The sequence below is a fragment of the Sus scrofa genome, chromosome 15 (assembly GCF_000003025.6).
Source record: "Sus scrofa isolate TJ Tabasco breed Duroc chromosome 15, Sscrofa11.1, whole genome shotgun sequence".
NCBI lineage: Eukaryota > Metazoa > Chordata > Mammalia > Artiodactyla > Suidae > Sus > Sus scrofa.
In genome coordinates this window covers 132,984,858-133,003,876 of record NC_010457.5, presented here as the reverse complement: position 1 = coordinate 133,003,876, position 19,019 = coordinate 132,984,858, and the positions used below count along the sequence as shown (strand labels likewise).

At 62.1% G+C, this 19,019-nt stretch overlaps 1 protein-coding gene across 3 annotated transcripts; it reads left to right on the top strand.

The window, feature by feature from the left end:
- ECEL1 (endothelin converting enzyme like 1) lies at window positions 5,953-15,172 on the top strand. 3 transcript variants are annotated; one of them, XM_021075764.1, is made up of 18 exons: window positions 5,953-6,237; window positions 7,472-8,352; window positions 8,991-9,059; window positions 9,166-9,276; window positions 9,353-9,445; window positions 9,617-9,741; window positions 10,410-10,632; window positions 11,126-11,224; window positions 11,457-11,531; window positions 11,738-11,841; window positions 12,133-12,191; window positions 12,275-12,326; window positions 13,110-13,177; window positions 13,352-13,476; window positions 13,802-13,867; window positions 14,241-14,336; window positions 14,534-14,610; window positions 14,740-14,839. In XM_021075764.1, exons 2-18 carry the CDS (start codon window positions 7,567-7,569, stop codon window positions 14,837-14,839), a joined length of 2,328 nt encoding a protein of 775 aa, XP_020931423.1. In that variant the 5' UTR covers window positions 5,953-6,237; window positions 7,472-7,566. The 3 variants fall into 3 exon arrangements, with proteins under 3 accessions (XP_020931423.1, XP_020931422.1, XP_013840033.1); XM_021075763.1 differs by lacking the exon at window positions 5,953-6,237 and adding an exon at window positions 6,396-6,468; XM_013984579.2 differs by lacking the exon at window positions 5,953-6,237 and having other exon boundaries at window positions 7,567-8,352; window positions 14,740-15,172.

Genomic DNA, 19,019 nt, shown 5'->3' with positions numbered 1-19,019 from the left:
GATATAGCAGTCCTGGGTTCAAATCTCAGCTTCGGTGCTTGCTTGAGAGCTAGGTGAATGGGCAACTTTCCTTCTCTGGCCTCAGTTTCCTCCATGTCACCTGGGGCCACTGAGAGGGCCCCCCTCGTGGGGTTACAGGGAGACTCAGTGCAGTGGAGCAGGCAGAGAGCTTGGACAGAGCATGTGCTTAGGACCTGCTCCGTACATGTTACTGTGGGGGCTCCACCATGCTGTGGGGGGCCTTCCAGATTGGGGGGCAGGGGGAAGTGCCTGCTTTGCTCAGCCCAGGCCGTGTACCTGCTCCAGGCTGGCTACACAGGGCATGTTGTCCTGGCAAGGAGAGGTCCTCGGGCAGCCTTCCTGGGGTGGGGGGCTGCCTGCCCCTGAGATCTACGAGGGGATCCGGGAAGCTTGAGACAAACCTAGTGGGGGACAGGAGGGCTGAGGACAAGGTGTCTGAGCGGAAGGGACGATGGAACAAAGGCCCCACGGTAGGGGTACAATCTCCTGAGAAGGCAGGACATTTGGGGGAGCCTGAGCAAGGAGGCTGGAAAGGGAGCTGGAGCCAGACGGCGGATCCTCAGATGTCACGCGGAGGGGAGCAGAGGGGGTGGGGTGGGAAAGGGCAGGCCACCACGGTGGCCGTGCTGGAGGGGGCAGGGGCAGGAGACCCCCTTCCTCCAGGAGAGAAGGGAGACCTGAAGGCACAGAACCGAGACGGGAAGGGATGGGACAGAGCGGAGGAAGATGGAAGACTTTCCAAAGCCAGAAGCAGGGACTTGGCTCCCCAGGAAGGAAGGAGGAAGAGGAGAAAAGTTAAAGATGGCCTGGGTTTGGAATGCAGGGCCTCTCCGGAGCCAGTGGGTACTGGTGGGACCCGGGGCCAGAGGGCAGAATTGGGAGGCTGGGCCACCACCTGAGTGTGGTCAGGACACCATGCGTCCCTCAGCTGGGGATGGGGACTTCTGTGTGGGTGATGCTGGTGTAGACAGTGGGTAGAGGGCACTAATCACCCATCTCCTGGTATCTCATTTATTTAAAAAAAAAAAAAAAAAAAAGGAAGGAATGAAAATAAAGGGCAATGTTGGCATATGGCCCTGGACACTCACGCTGAAGTGGTCACAGGGCTTTGATTGACTTGGCTGAGGGCTGGGTGGGGACGTGTGTGAAGGAGGCTTCCGCCCCTCCACGTGCTCGTGTGGGTTGAGTCTTTTAAAACAAGAATATATGGAGTTCCCATCGTGGCACAGTGGAAACGAATCTGACTAGGAACCAAGAGGTTGCAGGATTGATCCCTGGCCTCGCTCAGCGGGTTAAGGATCCAGAGTTGCCATGAGCTGTGGTGTAGGTTGCAGTCGAGGCTCAGATGCCGCATTGCTGGGCCTGTGGTGTAGGCCGGCAATTACAGCTCTGATTCCACCACTAGCCTGGGAACCTCCATATGCCGCGCGTGCGGCCCTAAAAAGACAAAAAATAAATAAATAAAACAAGAGTATATTTATATACATTTCTTCTTTTATTTAAAATTTTTTTTTGCTTTTTATTTTGTTTTGTTTTTATGGCCACACCTGTGGCATAGGGAAGTTTCCAGGCTAGGGATCTAATCAGAGCTGCAGCTGCTGGCCTATATCACAGCCACAGCAACGCCAGATCTAAGCTGCGTCTGCCGTGTACACTGTGGCTCAAGGCAACACCAGATCCTTTAACCCACTGAGGAAGGCCAGGGACTGAACCTGCATCCGGCTACTAGTCGGATTCTTAACCCGCTAAGCCACAACGGGAACTCCCAGGGTATATTTATATACATTTCTTGTGTGAAATAAAAACAACTGCTCTAGAGGTTGGTGGGTGACCCCAGAAAAGTCTGTGGGATGGAAGCCTACTACAGGGTGGGGGATGGCGGGGGGAGACTAGCCCCCTCTTGTTATCTGATGGGCCCCAGAGCCAAGGACAGATGTGTGTAGGGCCTGAGAGCACCGGGCAGTTTTGTAGATGGGGGCCCTGAGCCTGATGAGAGGCCTGGCCCTGGGAGACACTTCACACAGGCTGTTCCATGAGCCAACCACAGCTGTGGGAGAACACTCTATGTCTGTCACATATGTCATCTGCGCCGGGCTCTGGGCTGCACAGCTGAGTAAGATGCATGAAGTGAGGGAGGCCAGCCCCCCACCCCATGGAGGTAGCACAGGACTGGAAGAGAGAAGCTGGCATCCCAGGAAGGATGGGTGGCAACTGGCCAATGGGACAGAGAGATGCTGGGAAAAGGATGTTCCAGGCAGACAGAACAGCAAGTGCTAAGGCCCTGAGGTGAGCAAGGGCCAGCCAAGATCTGGGAAATGAAAATAGAGCAGAGTGACCAGGGGAAGAAGGGCAGGGGGTGGGGAGACAGAGAGACGGAGAAGAGCAAAGAAGGGCAGAAAGCGGCACTGCCTCGGGGGCCAGGTTAGGTGTGAGTTCCAGCCAAGGGGTGGGGGCACTGGGAGCTGGAGGCCAGTCGAGGGCTGGGCTGGGGTAGCTATCCAGGCTCGGGTGGGCATAGCAAGGTGTTGGGACCTAGCAGAGGGGTTCATCTGAGTGTCTACACTGGGAACACTCTTTTTTACTTTTGTTTTTTTTTTTTTTTTTTTGTCTTTTAGGGCCAAAACCACGACACGTGAACATTCCCAGGCTAGGGGTCGAATCGGAGCCGTAGCCACAGCAACGCAAGATCTGAGCCATGTCTGCGACCTAAACCACAGCTTACAGCAATGCCGGATCCTTAACTCATTGAATGATACCAGGGATCGAACTTTTGCCCTCATGGATGCTAGTCAGATTCGTTCCCGCTGAGCCATGACAGGAAATCCTGGGGACACTCTTGAGCCCAGCCCAGTGAGGGACAGGAAGTTTGGGGAGGAGATGGGCCAGGCCAAGCAGCCCAAGGCCTGTCCTCCAGGCCCAGAAGTCTGAAAGCAAGCAGAGGACAAGGTCCCTTGCCCCTTGCCTGGGCAGGAGCAGACCCCACTGGGAACTCAGGCAGGACTGCCAGGCTCCCCCTCACCGTAGCTGGTGACAGCAACTGAGTGGAGGGAAGGCACAAGTTGGGTGGCAGGGTGTATGGATTCCTGGGGGCCCCCCGGGGTTGTGGTGAGCACCCAGCTTTCCACCAGGAGTCTGAGTCAGCACAGTGGGGGCTGCCCCGTGGCCCCGGCCTTTCCCCGCCTCCTCCCTGAGAACCTGGCCACTTGGGAGAGTCATTTCATTTCTCAAATTAAAAATCCATTTTGTGCTGTGAATAATAGATGGAATGAGCCCTGGGAGGCCTGGCGGAGGACAGGAAGCTGGTTGGGGGGGGTGTTTTGGAGGGCAGGGACCATCCCGCAGCACTGTGGGGGAAGGGCGTGGGCCAGTTGGGTGGGATGGAGGCAGGAGGCATCTCCCAGAGCAGAGGCAGGGCTGAGGGGTTCAGGCTGGAGCAGGGAGAAAGGCCCGGTCTGTTCCCACACGTGTAGGCCACAGGGGTGCAGAAATGGACCGGATCATGTAGCAGTTAGCACCTCCCTTAGGGGAAGCTGAACGGCTGTGTGTCACTAGCGGGCAGACCCCCAAGCCCACGGAGTTGGACTGCTCTGCACCCCTTCTCTGGAATCCAGACCCCGTGATGCCCCCTCCCACAGAGGGGGCCTGGGATCTGGCACAGGTGGAGGCAGAGGGTCCCCTCACCTCTGGCCCTTGCACTGTCCCTTCTTCTCTCCAACCAGCTCTCGTCAATGCACCCCCGCCGCCGCCCGCCACTGTCCAGGACTTGGCTGTGACCTGTCATTCTCCTGCTCCTCAGTCAGGGGGTCATGTTGACAACGGGAGGGGGGACACTGGGAGCTTCACAGAGGGGGCAAGGAAGCTGGAGGCCAGGGGCTTGGGATCCTCCACTCACCCCGCTCAGCTTCCTTTCTGAGATGGGACAGAAGAGCACAGGAGGCAGGGCCTGGTTCGTCGCTAGTGATGGGCTGCCGGGGAAATTAGGACTGGGGGTCCTGGGCCCCGTGTCCAGTGAGCTCCCGTGGGCCCTGGTTCCTGGGCTCAGGCCTGGGGGAGCCTCCGGGGCTGGGGACAGGGGTGAGGTGTGTGTGGGAGGAGAGCAGACAGGGCGGCCCGGGCTGGCAGGCACTTGGGAGGCAGATGAACAGATCAATGGCAGCGAGAGTCTGGGGGAGGGCCGGCCAGGGCGAGGGGTCCTCCAGCTGACCTGGGAGGGAGGGGATGGAGGAGGAGCTGAGGGCCGGGGTCCCCCACCCCCAGAGGCGGGAGCAGCAGAATCCCAGGGGAAGCGCGTTTGCCTTTGTGCCTTTCTGTCGAAGGAGAGTCGGCTCCCCGAGACAATATCCATTTTTATATTTCTTGGAAATTTCATGGCATTCATTTCAGGGAAAATAAAAGCTGTCATTGCTGGAGAAATGATACCAATCAGGGCCTGAAAAGGCTGGAAAATTATCCTCCTGGAGACAAAACGTTGAGGGAAAAATGCAGATTAAAAGCACAAAGAGCCGCTTGGCCACGGCCCTGCCCTCCCCTCCCCCTCTGTGGAATCACCACATGGCACATAATGCCACCTCCCCAGGTGGAGTTAATTGGACCCAAGAAGAACTCATGGGACAAAGGAGGACCCTGAGGTGGCCAGAGATGGAGGCAGAGCGTACACAGAGCAGTGGCTTCGAGGTGGACAGGTGGACAGACAAGGGACAGGCAGGATGAGGGCAGAGGTGGGCACTGGGTCAGGGCCAGTAGCTGGGCTGATGAGCATCCCCAGGGAGAGGCCAGGGTGTTGGGTCCTTTTGTCCCTGCCTTGTTGTGGTTTTTACCAGAAGGGGCTCCACGGGGCGATCCTGGGCCATCTCTGACATTGTTGAGGCCAGTCCTACAAGCTGCAGCCATCAGGCCTGGCAGTGCTGGTGTTTGGGGGGGAGGGGGGATCCCCCACTAGGGATGCTGGAGGGAGAGGGGGTGGGTAGGGCTGGGCAGAGAGATCAGAGACTCCAGAAACAGCATCATTCATCCAAGAAGCCCCAAGGTCCCTGGGCCCCATGAGGGCCAGGCCCTGTGGGTACAGTGGTGAGGGAGCCTGGCAGACGCAGGCCCTGTGTCCAGGGGCTGGGAGCCATGGCAGGGAGGCTCCCCATTCAAAAAGTGAGTTGAGGAGTTCCTGTCGTGGCACAGTGGTTAACAAATCTGACTAGGAACCATGAGGTTCGATCCCTGGCCTTGCTCAGTGGGTTAAGGATCCCATGGTGTTGCCATGAGCTGTGGTGTAGGTCACAGATGCGGCTCAGATCTGACCTTGCTGTGTCTGTGGTATAGGCCAATGGCTACAGATCCTATTTGACCCATACCGTGGGAACTTCTATATGCTGTGGATGTGGCCCTAAAAAGGCAAAAAAAAAAAAAAAAAAAAAAAAAAAAAAAACGAAAAAAAACACGGAGTTGCTGCAAGCTGTGGTGTAGGTCACAGATGTGGCAGCTTGGATGCTGAGGTGTTTTGACCCCTTGTCCCGGAACTCCCATAAGCTGGGGTTCGTCTCTAAAAAAAAAGAAAGGAAGCAAGTTGACTCAGAAGAAGGGAGTAGGTGGGTTCATTCACAGTCCCCACTACCTGGCCTGTCCTCCCACCAGCCCAAAAACCAGGCTCCTGAGGCCCAAGGGCCTGTTCCAGGACTGGGGCTGCTGGTCAGAGGGGACAGGCTGCCTCCCTCTGTGGCTCCTGCAGGGTGGGCGCTTTCATGGCTCTGCAGCCCTTGTCTCCCTCCGTGGGACACGGGTTAGGGGCGGGTAGTTCCTCCAGGACTGCCAACCAATACCCCCGGCCTGGGGCAGGGGAGTGCGGGGCATGGGCAGGCGCTAAAGGCAGGCCCAGGACGCCCCCTTATTGTAGCGGCTCTGCTCCAGGCTCCTGGCCAGGCGGTCCAGGCCCTAGTTCAGTGCCCTTGACAGCCTTTCCGAGAGTCCTCCTGGGCGGTGCTCCAGTCCTGTGGGCTGGGCTGGGCTGGCCCAGTAGCCTCCCCATCTTCAGCCTGAGCCGCTTTCGGCATCCCTGAGTGGGGGCATCGGATCGGAGGGGACCCCTTCGCGGAAGTACGCGGTGCCCTCACTCCCTCAGGAACGTGGCTGAACCTGGAATCCCTGAGCCCAGAGCCTGTGCTGGACCCCCAGGATTGTGTTCCCACAGCCTGTGTCCCTGTCCCCGAGCTGCCACGGAGCTGACAGGTAGCGGGGATGGAGGCAGGCAGAAGGGGGGGCGCGGGGGGCGGGCGGAGGAGGGTGGAGCCGCCGGCGCGCCCCCTCCCTCGGGGCCGGCGGGCGGCGCAGCGCGGCGCGGCAGCAGAGGAGGCGGCCGGCGCACAGAGAGAGCGGCCGCCCGCCCGGGTCCGCCCCGGCTCCCGCCTCGGCTCGGGCTCGATTCGCTGTTTCCGCTCGGCCCGGGTGCGCACCTGCCGGGTAAGTGGCACCCGAGCCCGCTGCCGCCGCCACCATCATCAGCCACCTCTGCCGCCGCCACCGCCGCTCGGAGCCTCCAGGCTTTGTCTGCGTCCTCGCAGCTCTGGCTCCGGCTGCTGCTGCGACGACTGGGCTTGGTTCTCGGGCTGCGCGCATTGCCCGGCGCGGCGCGGAAGGCTCGGCGCCCAGGGCTCCGGGCGCGCGAGGTCAGGTCTATCCGCACCGGGGGTGAAACTTCCTCCAAGTTTGGGTTCTGGGGAGAACCTGTTGAAGCCAGGAGTGGGCCGGGGTGAGGACGGGGGCGGGCCCGGTTCAGGATTCTTTAGGGCCGTCGGGGTTTCTTCGGGGTTTCTCCAGGATCGTGGGGGGGAAGGCGCGCTGGCGCAGGCCGCTTGGGAAAGGGGCTGGTAGGCGTTCAGGCCACTGAATAGAGAAGACGGGTCTGGTGGTGGCTCTGCGGACATCCGCGAGGACAAAGTTTGGTTCTTTAGCCGCTTTCTTGATCGTCTAGTTCCAGTGCAGAAAGCCAAAGGCGGCTTCAGGGTCCGGGTAGAAGCGGCGTGGACCACACCTCCTTTCTGCAGCCTCCACTTGCCCCCTCCCCCCATCCAGCCTTGGCTGGAACGGGTCCCAGGCAGGAAATACAAAGAGAAGAGAAACAGCTTTTCATTGGAGGCCTACTATGTGCCAGGCCCCGAGCTGCCCGGTGTCTCTCTGATTTATTTCCGAGGCTTCCCAAACCTGCAGCAAGCATATGTGTGCGCGGAGACCGGGAGGTTAAAACACGCCACCGTGCCTGCGGGAGGTAGCGGCCGCTCCGAGCCTCCCACTTCCCTCCTTCTCCGAGTGGCGCAGACAGGCCAGGCTCCAGGCCCAGTCGCTGGTTCTCCGGGTGGCCTCCACTCTTTGGACCTAGGCCTGTGCCCTTTCTCGTCGGGCTTGTGGGGCCCTGTCGGACCGCAGTACCTCTCTGAGCCTTTGTCTACTTTTCCTGCACCTGCAGCCCGGAGGCCATGCGGAGGCCCGCTAGGAGCCGGGTGGCCCGGATCTTCTCTTAGGGGAGGTAGCCAAGAGCTGCGCGGCTGGGCCGAAGGCGCCATGGAGACCCCGTATTCGATGACAGCACACTACGACGAGTTCCAGGAGGTCAAGTACGTGAGCCGGTGCGGTGCGGGGGGCACGCGGGGGACTTCACTGCCCCCTGGCTTTCCTCTGGGGGCGGCGCGCAGCGCCACCGGGACCCGTGCAGGGCTGCCGCGCTGGAACCGACGCGAAGTGTGCCTGCTGTCGGGGCTGGTGTTCGCCGCGGGCCTCTGTGCCATCCTGGCCGCCATGCTGGCGCTCAAGTACCTGGGCCCGGGAGCGGCGGGAGGCGCCACCTGCTCTGAGGGCTGCCCGGAGCGCAAGGCTTTCGCGCGCGCCGCCCGCTTCTTGGCCGCCAACTTGGACGCCAGCATAGACCCGTGCCAGGACTTCTATTCCTTCGCGTGCGGTGGCTGGCTGCGGCGCCACGCCATCCCGGACGACAAGCTCACCTACGGCACCATTGCGGCCATCGGCGAGCAGAACGAGGAGCGTCTGCGGCGCCTGCTGGCGCGGCCCGGGGGTGGGCCCGGTGGCGCGGCCCAGCGCAAGGTGCGCGCCTTCTTCCGCTCCTGCCTGGATATGCGGGAAATTGAACGGCTCGGCCCGCGGCCCATGCTCGAGGTCATCGAGGACTGCGGGGGCTGGGACCTGGGTGGCGCGGCGGCGCGCCCGGGGGCGGCGGCGCGCTGGGACCTCAACCGGCTGCTGTACAAGGCTCAGGGTGTGTACAGCGCCGCGGCGCTCTTCTCGCTCACGGTCAGCCTGGACGACAGGAACTCCTCGCGCTACGTCATCCGCGTGAGTGCCCCCCACCCCCACGCAGGCACCCCGCCAGCGGCCGGGAACCCGGGGCGCCTCGGCCTGGCACGCACGCCTTGCTGGAGCCCCGTGCGCCCAGGGAGACCGGTGCAGAAGGGAGGGGGAGAGGAGTGGAGGGGAGCGCACACCGGCAGAGCGCGGGAGGAGGGCGCAAGTAATTTCCCTCGAGTAATTGTGGTGTTTAGCGGAGCCGTGGGAGCCGCAATTTCCCAGCCCTCTGGCAGGCGGAGAGAGCGCAGAGGGAGGGGTGTACTGATGGGCTCCGGGGATGAGCCTGCCAGGCTGGGGCGGGCTGGCATGCCTGAGGGCCGAGGAGGTGGGCGCAGCTGTCAGTGCAGCCCGAGAGTGCCCCGCACAGGTGGCTTGGAAAGTGAAGGCCTGCAGGAAGAAAAATGGGGCTCCCCTCCGCAGTCCCCAGGCTAGGCTGATCAGGTGTGAGGGCTGAGACCAGCTTCTCCGGATGGATGCAGGGAGGGAATACTGGCTTTGTGCTCCTGGAGCTTGTGACAGTGGATGTCTGGCATGTCCTCTTTGTGGGCTTTTGGATGGGAATTCAGTCTGTTTGCAGGAACTGGGAATGTTGACCTCTGACCTCCATCTTTCCCCCCCCCCCCCAGATTGACCAGGATGGGCTCACCCTGCCAGAGAGGACCTTATACTTAGCTCAGGATGAGGAGAGCGAGAAGGTGTGGGAGCATGGGCTGGGCTTCAGGGAAGGCCCGGGGTTCGGGGCGCCATGGACCAGGGCCTGGCACTGGCTCCCCATCCTTGCTGTGCCCTCTCCTGGTGCAGATCCTGGCAGCGTACCGGGTGTTCATGGAGCGCCTGCTCAGCCTACTGGGTGCCGAGGCTGTGGAGCAGAAGGCCCAGGAGATCCTGCAGCTGGAGCAGCGGCTGGCCAACGTGAGCTGGGCGACTGCTGTGTGCTGGGGCGGGAACCATTGGGCAGGGCTGGGTCAACTCTGCCCTCCATGCCCAGATCACAGTGTCAGAGTACGATGACCTCCGTCGAGACGTTAGCTCCATGTACAACAAGGTGACCCTGGGGCAGCTGCAGAAGATCACCCCCCATGTGAGTGCAAGCCCAGCCCCGGACGCCTGGCCCATCCCCTCCCCCGAGGGCAAGCAAGGCCTTCCAAGGCCATGGACTCCTGTGTCCTCTTGTGGCCTCGCCCTGGCCCCCTCCCTGTCTCCTGGGGTCCCTGCCACACCCAGCCCCACTGCCCCATCCATGGCCCCACAGCTGCGGTGGAAGTGGCTGCTGGACCAGATCTTCCAGGAGGACTTCTCCGAGGATGAGGAGCTGGTGCTGCTGGCCACGGACTACATGCAGCAGGTGTCCCAGCTCATCCGCTCCACACCCCGCAGGTAAGGCTGCCAGTCACCCACCTGCCCCCATCTGCCCCCAGGCCCTTCCCCTGCACCCAGACCTCACTGCCTGGTGAGCTTTCGGTGCCCGCCGCCGCCTCTGCCCAGTGTTCATACTGGGAAGGCAGGCGAGGAGCACTGGCAACGGTGTCCAGATCCCTAGGGTCAGCCCTGGCTGTCCCAGTTGTGCTGTGGGGCCCCGGGGAGGGCTGGAAGCTTCCTGAGCTGTGGTGCCCTCTCCTGGGGGTGGTGAGGCTTGAGGGACTCTGACGTCAGAAGGCGAAATCATGGCCGCCGCTCTGCTCCCCCTGGGGCCACCTTGAGGAAGGCCTCCCTGGTCGCTGCCCGGCCTGGGAAGGAGCGGAGGAGGCATCCGAAGGCCAGCCCTGAGGCAGGCAGTCACGCCCAGTGCCCACTCTCCCGCCCTGTGGCAGGTCAGAAAACCATGCTGCTGGCTCCTGCCCCATCTGCATCAGGGGCTCTGCTCGGTGGCCCGAGGTGTGTCCTGCTGTGTGTGGGCCCAGCCCTGTTCCCTGACTGGGGCCGGGAGCACCTGGACTGACCCTGAGTCCTGCTCCGTCCAAGGCCAGGCTGGGGGTGGGGGTGGCGGTGGGGCGCCCACGCCCGGGAGCCTGTGGGGACAGCCAGCTGCTTCACCCGGCCCTCAGGATCCTGCACAACTACCTGGTGTGGCGTGTGGTGGTGGTGCTGAGCGAGCACTTGTCACCGCCGTTCCGAGAGGCGCTGCACGAGCTGGCACGCGAGATGGAGGGCAGCGACAAGCCACAGGAGCTGGCCCGTGTCTGCCTGGGCCAGGCCAACCGTCACTTTGGCATGGCACTCGGTGCTCTCTTTGTGCATGAGCACTTCTCAGCGGCCAGCAAGGCCAAGGTCAGGCTGCCCTGGTGGGGCTGTGGGTGCTGAGCCGGGTGTGAAGGTCAAGCATAGGGAGCATAGGGAGCCCCGCACCCCCCCACCCCTGCAGCCTGGGGCACTGGGCTTGGCCAAGGGCTCAGCCCTCTCCGACCCTCCAGGCTACTCTTCAGCAGGCCTCCTCCCCCAGGAAGCCCACCTGGTTTGTCAGTTGCACAAGGCTCTCTCTGCCAAGCTCCCACCTGCCCTTCTCTGCCCTTCTCCTCAGTAGGATGGCCTCAGGAATGCTTGTGATCGCTACCGGAGCAGTTCGTCCCCTTCCGGACTGAACTTTTTATCAGGGTTCAGGGCCTGAATCCCTCCCTCCAGGGTCTCCCCCTTGGGGCCGAGCCTCAAGTCCCGGGCTTAGGAAGTGCTGCTGAAGGATGAGGGGGCACCGCTCGTGTCAAGGGCTAGGGGCCCAGAGCGAAGGCCTGGGTTGACCCTTGATCCCTGACCTCTGACCCTGAAGGTCCAACAGCTGGTAGAAGACATCAAGTACATCTTGGGTCAGCGCCTGGAGGAGCTGGACTGGATGGACGCAGAGACCAAGGCAGCTGCTCGGGCCAAGGTGGGACCCTGTCCCCCTGTGTGGGTTCCACACACACGTATGGAGCGCCTGCTGTGCGTCAAGAGCTGGGATGACCGCAGAGGCAGAGAGGTGTCTTGTGGAATTGGCATCACCCAGCCTGCTGTCACCTCTGCTGGAGCCCCGACCCTGGGCTGGCCCTGGAGCTTTCTCCCTCGGGCTGGGGGGCCTACCTCCTGAGGCCCTGGCCCACTCGCCACCCTCTCACCTGCAGCTCCAGTACATGATGGTGATGGTGGGGTACCCAGACTTCCTGCTCAAACCAGAAGCCGTGGACAAGGAGTATGAGGTGGGCCTGCCCTCTGCCCCTGTCCTGCCCAGCCTGGCCGGCCAGACTTCTCCAGGCCCCTGGCCAAGACCCCTTTGGAGACCAAGCACCATTGCAGAGAAGGAGCCACAGCCCCACCACTGATGGACCCTGCGAGGGCGTGGGGCCTGCTGGGGTCTGGCCCTGCCCCTGGCCTGTCACTGAGCGCTGTCCATCCCCCCGTGCAGTTCGAGGTCCACGAGAAAACCTACTTTAAGAACATTTTGAACAGCATTCGCTTCAGCATCCAGCTCTCGGTCAAGAAGATCCGGCGGGAGGTGGACAAGTCCACGTGGGTGCCGGGCCTGGGGTCGGGGAGTCAGGGGTGCCGTGGGGAGAGGGCTCCTTACAAACACCAGGAAGCTGGTGGCACAGAACCCCCCACAGATGTGCTGGTGTGTGTGTGCTGGGGGGAGAACCAGACCTGCACAGGGTGTGGGTGGGGGCTGTCGGGGTGGGATCAGCCTGGGGGAAGCCCAGGACATGGCTGTAGACTGGGACACCAGGGCATCTTTTAGGCTAGGAGGTGGGAGGGTAGGGAAGGGAGTGGGGTTCCCCCAGCTGACCTGGCCTCCCTCCGCAGGTGGCTGCTCCCCCCGCAAGCACTCAATGCCTACTACCTACCCAACAAGAACCAGATGGGTAAGGGGGTGTGTCTGGACAGGGGGCGGGGCCTGGAGGCAGGGGTGGGGCGGGGCCTCCCCCTGACCCTGCCCTCCCTGCAGTGTTCCCCGCTGGGATTCTGCAGCCTACCCTGTATGACCCTGACTTTCCGCAGTGAGTACAGAACTTTGTCTGCGGGTGGGTGGGGACTGCCCCACATGCCGCTGCCACCCGGGGTCCCAGAATCTCACTTCATCATTGGTCCTTTAGGAAAACATGGAGGTTTTAGTTTTCATTTTTTTAAATGTCCCGAGTTCCCTTTGTCTGGTTTGAGGCTCTTTCAGGGTGTCTCAAAAGTGAAACAATCCTTGGAGTTCCCATTGTGGTTCAGCGGGAATGAACCCGACTAGTATCCATGAGGTTTCGGGTTCGATCCCTGGCCTCGCTCAGTGGGTTAAGGGTCCGGCGTTGCCGTGAGCTGTGGTGTAGGTCGCAGGCGTGTCTCAGATCTGGCGTGGCTGTGGCTGTGGTGTAGGCTGGCAGCTGCAGCTCCGATTGGACCCCTAGCCTGGGAACCTCCATATGCTGTGGGTGTGGCCCTAAAAAGACAAAAAGAAAAGAGAAAAGAGGAAAAAAAGTGGAACAATCCTGGTGGTGAGGAAAAAGGCCAAATCCCACGTGGGTGCCTCAGTTTCCCTCCTGTCTCCCCCAACTGTGTCCCCCGCCGCACCCCAGGTGTGTTAGATGTTATTTCCTGAAAGGCAGCTGTGCAGGTTTCATTGGCCCCTTTTACAAACCCCATGAGGAAGCTAAGGCACAAGTGTCCTGGGACCCTGCAGACAACGGCCTCCCTGGGCTACCTTGTGGCCTGGCCAGGGTCTCCTGAGGCCTGGATGGCAGCTTGGTGGGGCTCTCAGTGGGCGAGGCTGGGGCCTGACGCTGCTGCCCCGGGCCCAGGTCTCTGAATTACGGCGGCATTGGCACCATCATTGGGCACGAGCTGACCCACGGCTACGATGACTGGGGTGAGGCCTGCGGGCAGCCTGGGGGTGCAGAGGACAGGTGGCGGGGGGTTGGTGGCGGGGAGGGCGAGGGCTGTCTGAGGCCCTGTGGCTCCTCTGCGCCTGTTGGCTGGGACTTGGTGCCAGCCAGGCTCTTGGGTGAAGACGGGTCTCAGCTTGGCTGCCCGCTGCCCACAGGGGGCCAGTACGACCGCTCGGGCAACCTGCTGCACTGGTGGACCGAGGCCTCCTACAGCCGCTTCCTGCGCAAGGCCGAATGCATCGTCCACCTGTACGACAACTTCACCGTCTACAACCAGCGGGTGAGACCCCCTCACTGCACCAACCCCCATTGTCCCCAGGCCTGGCCGGCGCAGACGAGGAGCGTGCACACCCCCTTGCACACCCTTGTGCCTGAAACCAACCCCGTGCCCTGCCCACCCTCCGGGGTCTGCGTGCTGTGCCCTCGGGCGTGTGAATGAGCTCACACAGACTCACCTGCGTGTGGGGCCCAAAGCAGGGGGGAGCCGAACCCCAACCTCCTGGGAAAGGGAAGGAGGGACGGGGCCCGGGGCCAGGCCAGGGAGGCCAGGCCTGAAGGAGGCCAGAGGGCCTCGGGACGCTCCTAGCCTCTTCCCTTCTTGCCAGGTGAACGGGAAGCACACACTAGGAGAGAACATCGCCGACATGGGCGGCCTCAAGCTCGCCTACTACGTGAGCCGCCCCGCCTGGCCCTCCATCCCCGCAGTGGGGCGGTGCGGGGGGCAGGCAGTGAGGACTGGGCCAGAGACCTCGGAACCCTCCCTCCTTCCTTTGAGCTCTGGTCATGGAGAGGAGGTGCTGTGCTGGGCTCAGGGTCCCCTGGAAGAGGGACTCCTAGGGCCTGCCTTCCGGGAGAGCAAGGAAGGCTGCCTGGAGGGGGTGGCACCTGCCTGGGGTTAGCCTTCTGGAGACAGAGGAAGGCAGGGATCCGGGAGCTCAGCACGGTGGGTGGTGTGCGGAGCTGGGGCGGATGAGGGGCTGACTGGGTGGTGGGTATCTGGTGGCCCTGTCCCGGGTACTGCAGCGCCATGCTCTGCACCCCCAGGCCTATCAGAAGTGGGTACGTGAGCACGGCCCTGAGCACCCGCTACACCGGCTCAAGTACACGCACAACCAGCTCTTCTTCATTGCCTTCGCCCAGGTGTGCCCGGTGGGGGCTGGTAGGGATGGTGAGGGGCACAGCTTCCAGTCTGTCTCCCATCAGCCACCCTTCAGAGGACCCCTGGGATCTGAGGGGGGATTAAGGCCCAGTGTGCAGAGCGGGTGGATTGCAGGGCTTGGTCAGTGGACACCTGGCCTCATCTCCCCCCTCCCCCCTCCCCACGGATCCGGGCCCAGAACTGGTGCATCAAGCGGCGGTCACAGTCCATCTACCTGCAGGTGCTGACCGACAAGCATGCACCTGAGCACTACAGGTACACCCGCCTGCTTGCCTGGCCTCGCCCCCTCCAGACGTCTGGGTGGGAGTGGGTGGGGATGGGAAGGGACAGCAGGGGGTGGTGGCCGCTCGGATCCCCACTTTGTGGGTCTCTCTCCTACCCCAGGGTGCTGGGCAGCGTGTCCCAGTTCGAGGAGTTCGGCCGGGCCTTCCATTGCCCCAGGGACTCACCCATGAACCCTGCCCACAAGTGCTCTGTGTGGTGAGCCTGGCAGCCCACCAGCACGCCCCCTCCGCCCTGCACGATCGCCTCCTGCCGGCTGCCGGGGCAGGCATGGACCCGGCTCTGGCCCACGTGGGACGCCACCCGCCTTCCCAGCCCCTCCAGGACCCAGTACCCCCCCAATACACACACTATCCCTCACTTCAGGAGGAGCCCAGAGCAGGGATGAGGTTGGGCTCCAGGAGGGCACGGGGGAGAGACGCTGAAGCCCCCAGCCTGGATTGCGGGAGCCAGACCCCTGGCCAGGCTGGATTGTACAGACCCCACTTTCGCTGTTCTTGCTGCTAAGTCTGGTGAATAAAGCTGCTCTGCTGTCGCCTCGGCCTCTTCAGGGGTCCCCAGAGCAGGTGGGGCTGGATGAACACCCTGGGGGAAGGCTCCAGCCCTTGGCAGAACAGGATCCTGGAGAAGACCGTCTTGTCCCCCCGCCAACCCGGTGGCCTGCGCTGGGCCACCTCTGTCCCATGCCCCCAGCTCCTCTGTCTTCCCCCACCAACCACCCCCTCCGCACGCCCTCACAAGTCTCGCCCAGGTTCCTTTGGGATTCTGAGGGTGTCCCTTGCTTGGCCTCACGGGGCCAAAACACTGAGCCCAGGGACCTACATCCTCGCATGACACTGGGACTTGTCCTCAATGTCCAGAAGGGTGCCCCCCCCACCCCTGCAGGAGTTTCTGAGTGTCCCCTAGCAAATCATCAAGCCTGGGCCCGGCCTTAGTTCAGCTTCTTGGAGAAGGAGGACCAGTGATGCAGGACACATGACGTTAGGCGTCCCCTCCAGCCTGGAGCTGCGAGCTCCTGGGAAGAGAGAAGGAAAGGAAAGCTCGGGGCCTAGTGGGGCTCCAGGTGTGGCCCGTGGCGGAAGGGGAGGAGCACGTGCTGCTGTGTCTTGGATGATCTGGCAGGTGAGGGAGGAGCCCTCTGGGGGTCCCAGGCGTCTGCAGTGTGGCACTGCCCGCTCTTCGTCCTCCTGGCTGTTGCCTAGAGAAGTCAGCCCCTCCCTGAGCACTGCTCGGTGTGGCCCAGCCCCTGTCCCACTGCAGGGGTGACCCTCATGCCAGTCCTGCTCCTGTCATTATGCTCAGACAGTGTCTGCTTCTCAGCCTCGAGTGATGCTTAAAAAGGCCCTGTGATCTCCGAGTTCCCGTCGTGGCTCAGCCATAACGATCCAGCTATTATCCTTGAGGTTGCAGGTTCCATCCCTGGCCTCACCCAGTGGGTTTAGGATCTGGCGTGGACACGAGCAGTGGTGGTTTAGGATCTGGCGTGGACACGAGCAGTGGTGTAGGTCGCAGACGTGGCTCGGATCCCACATGGCTGTGGCTGTGGTGTAGGCTGGCGGCTACAGCTCCAATTTGACCCCCTAGCCTCCAGACCAGAGGCTGAGCCCCGAGCCCCGCGGGGCTGCCCCTCGGCCACCCTGCAGCAGGACAGGACAGGGCAGCCGGCAGCTTTCAGAGTCCAGCTTCCTCCCCTGTCTCTACCGCCTATGTGGAGCTTGGACTCGAATTAGGAGGGCTGAGTGGGACCTTAGCAGTCGTGTCCCCCAGCCTCCCATGTGGCACATGGGGAGAGGCAGCAGAGGAGGGGTCAGTGTTTACTGATGTGAGTTGTGCCACCTGCCACCCCTGAGAATCCATTTTTGTTTCAATGGCGTTTGGCCTTCCTGCTCCCCGTGTGAGGGCCAGAGGACTCCTCTGTCACCGCCTCAGCCTGCAGGGGTCCCGGGGGGCCTTCTGGAGAAACGGAGGCACTTTCTGCTTTGGAACCAAGGCGTCTCTGAGGTCTGTCACTGCGCAGCCGTTGCATGCGTGAGACAATGCCAGGGAGCATTTTACAGAAACACTCAGTCCTCGGAGTACGTTATTTAAAATTCCTTCCTGTCATTACTGAAGGTTTGGGGGCACCATGAAGCTCCGCCCACCTCCCCAAAGAAGTCTTTGCTCTATAGCCCCTTTTCCCCATGGAGACCATGAATCTGTCAGCTCGCGGCTGAGCAAATTGACCTCGGCAGCCTGTACTTCACATCCCGAAGGAGCAGGGCGCTGTCCCCTGCAGCAGTCTCAGTGTCACCAGCATCTCTTGGAAAACCGCCAGGGGTGGGGACTCCCTCGTCCCAAGGCCTCCTCCCTCGTGGAAAGCTGATTGCACCCTGGCCTGGCCTTTCCTGCAGAGCCTCCTGTGAACTGGCCTCCACCTCTGGTGTCCTGGTGGGGTCCCTGCCCCGTGGGGTCAAAGGGGACCCCAGGCTCCCACCCCTGCAGACACCTTCCCCTCCAGCTCAGACACCAGCCTTTGTCCTCAACGTTGCCCACATGACGTGGCTGGTGGCTCATCTGGGGGCCTCCCCATCAGCCTGGGTGCGCTCGGCCCTCACCCCTTTCCAGCCCACCTTGCAGGTGCCAGCCCGCAGGTTCCATCGCTGCGGTCCTTCCCACCGGTATGGGGGCGTCCCTCATTTTGCCCTGTGTCACCACCGGCTCAGTTTCCTCCAGCCCTGTGGTGTGCTGTCCAGGACAGAAGGTGGCTCCCTGCCCACCTCCCCACCTTCCCGCACGGGGCGGGGGCGCCCCCTGCAGGGGGCTGCGGGGACATGTTCAGCTCTCAGGTCCAGTCCTCTGAGTGACCCCTGCTGGCCGGGCTGCTGTCCAGCATGAGCTCATCAGGCCAGAGGGGAAGGGGGCGGGCCTGGCCACCCCTCTCCCCCCCTCAGCTGCGCCCCCATCTGGGAGCCTCTGGCACCGGCTCAGGCTGATTCACTGGGTGGCAGGCAGCTCAGGTCCCCAAGCCTCTGTCCCATGGTGCTGTGAAGCCACATCTCGCCTTGTCTATACTCTGCATAAACGAGAATAAAGCCTCCTACCTTCCTGCGGGACCAGACCATTGCAGGGGCTGCTGACAGGTCTGCGTGGAGAGGTCTGCACGTGGCTATTTCCCTCTCCCCTGAGGAGCCCAGGCGGGGAGGGGAGCGGAGGGAGTGCCATGCTGGCTGATAACAAGGAAGGACCAATCAGGTGAGCACAGAAGGACCAGATCGGGCCCTGGATGCCCCCCTATTGAGGGTGGAAGGCAGCCTCACCACTGGAGACAGGGGTGGCTATTTGCTCCCCGAGGGGTTGCTCCAGAGACACAACTGGTTCCTGGGCACCAGGCCAAGTGTGTTGGCACAGGCTGGGCAACTCTGGTGACAAGGTCACATCAAGGGGACTCTGGGCTGAGGCCTGGCGTGTGCACTGGGAGGCAACACTGAGGCTGTGTTCACCTGGGGTAAGCAGGCACTGGGCTGCCTTAGATCAGAGGGTGCTGTTTAATATCCGCCACAGCTTCCTGCAGGGCCCTGGGGGCCCCTCCAGGGGGCAGAGACTGGGGAGGCACCCTGGAAGGGGCAACAGCCTATCATGCAGATACTGACCAGCCCGGGAGACCTGCTTCTGGAAGCAGGGATAACAGCCTGAGATGCAAGCGTCAGTGGCAAGGTCAGACTTGGGCACATCTGGCATCCTGTCTGGGGGGGCGTCACAGCCGTGCGCCCATTTTCACACATCACAAAGCAGCCTGGGTACCACCTGAGCCACGCTGGGCTTGGTGTAGGGATAGGGGCTCAAAGGGGCTCTAGGTCTGGCTGGAACTGAGCCTGTGGCGCCCCCCAGGGCCCAGACTGACCTCTGCAGGGCGTGTTGCAGCCTTGGTCACAGGGAGCTGTCTGGCCTGAGTCCCGTCTGGGGCCCAGGCCCGCCTGGCGTCCCATCTGCACCTGCTGTGTGCTGGGCTCTCCCATGCTTCGCCTCAATCAGGGCCCTGCCCCGACCTGGGCACTCGGTGCTGTTCGCATTTAGTATCTAGCTCCATGCCGGCGCCCTCATCCTGATGGAATCACATTCATGTTTTGAGGCAGGACAAGAACATTGAAGCACAAGGGGCTCCCTGCCCGTCCGGCGCTCTCCCGAATGTGCCGCGTGCAAATGCGTTCCGCGTGAAGCAGACCTTCTCCAAGGTGCAAGTGCCCGCTTGACAGTGAAGACCAATGTTTTTCTTCTTCCGCCACTGGCAGCATAACTCCTGGGGATTATATTTCTTTTCCAATCCTGTAAGGGGTCAAATTGACCTGTTGTTCACTTTGCATGTGCTTCTCTGGACTATGTAACTTTGTGTAAAAATGCCCGTG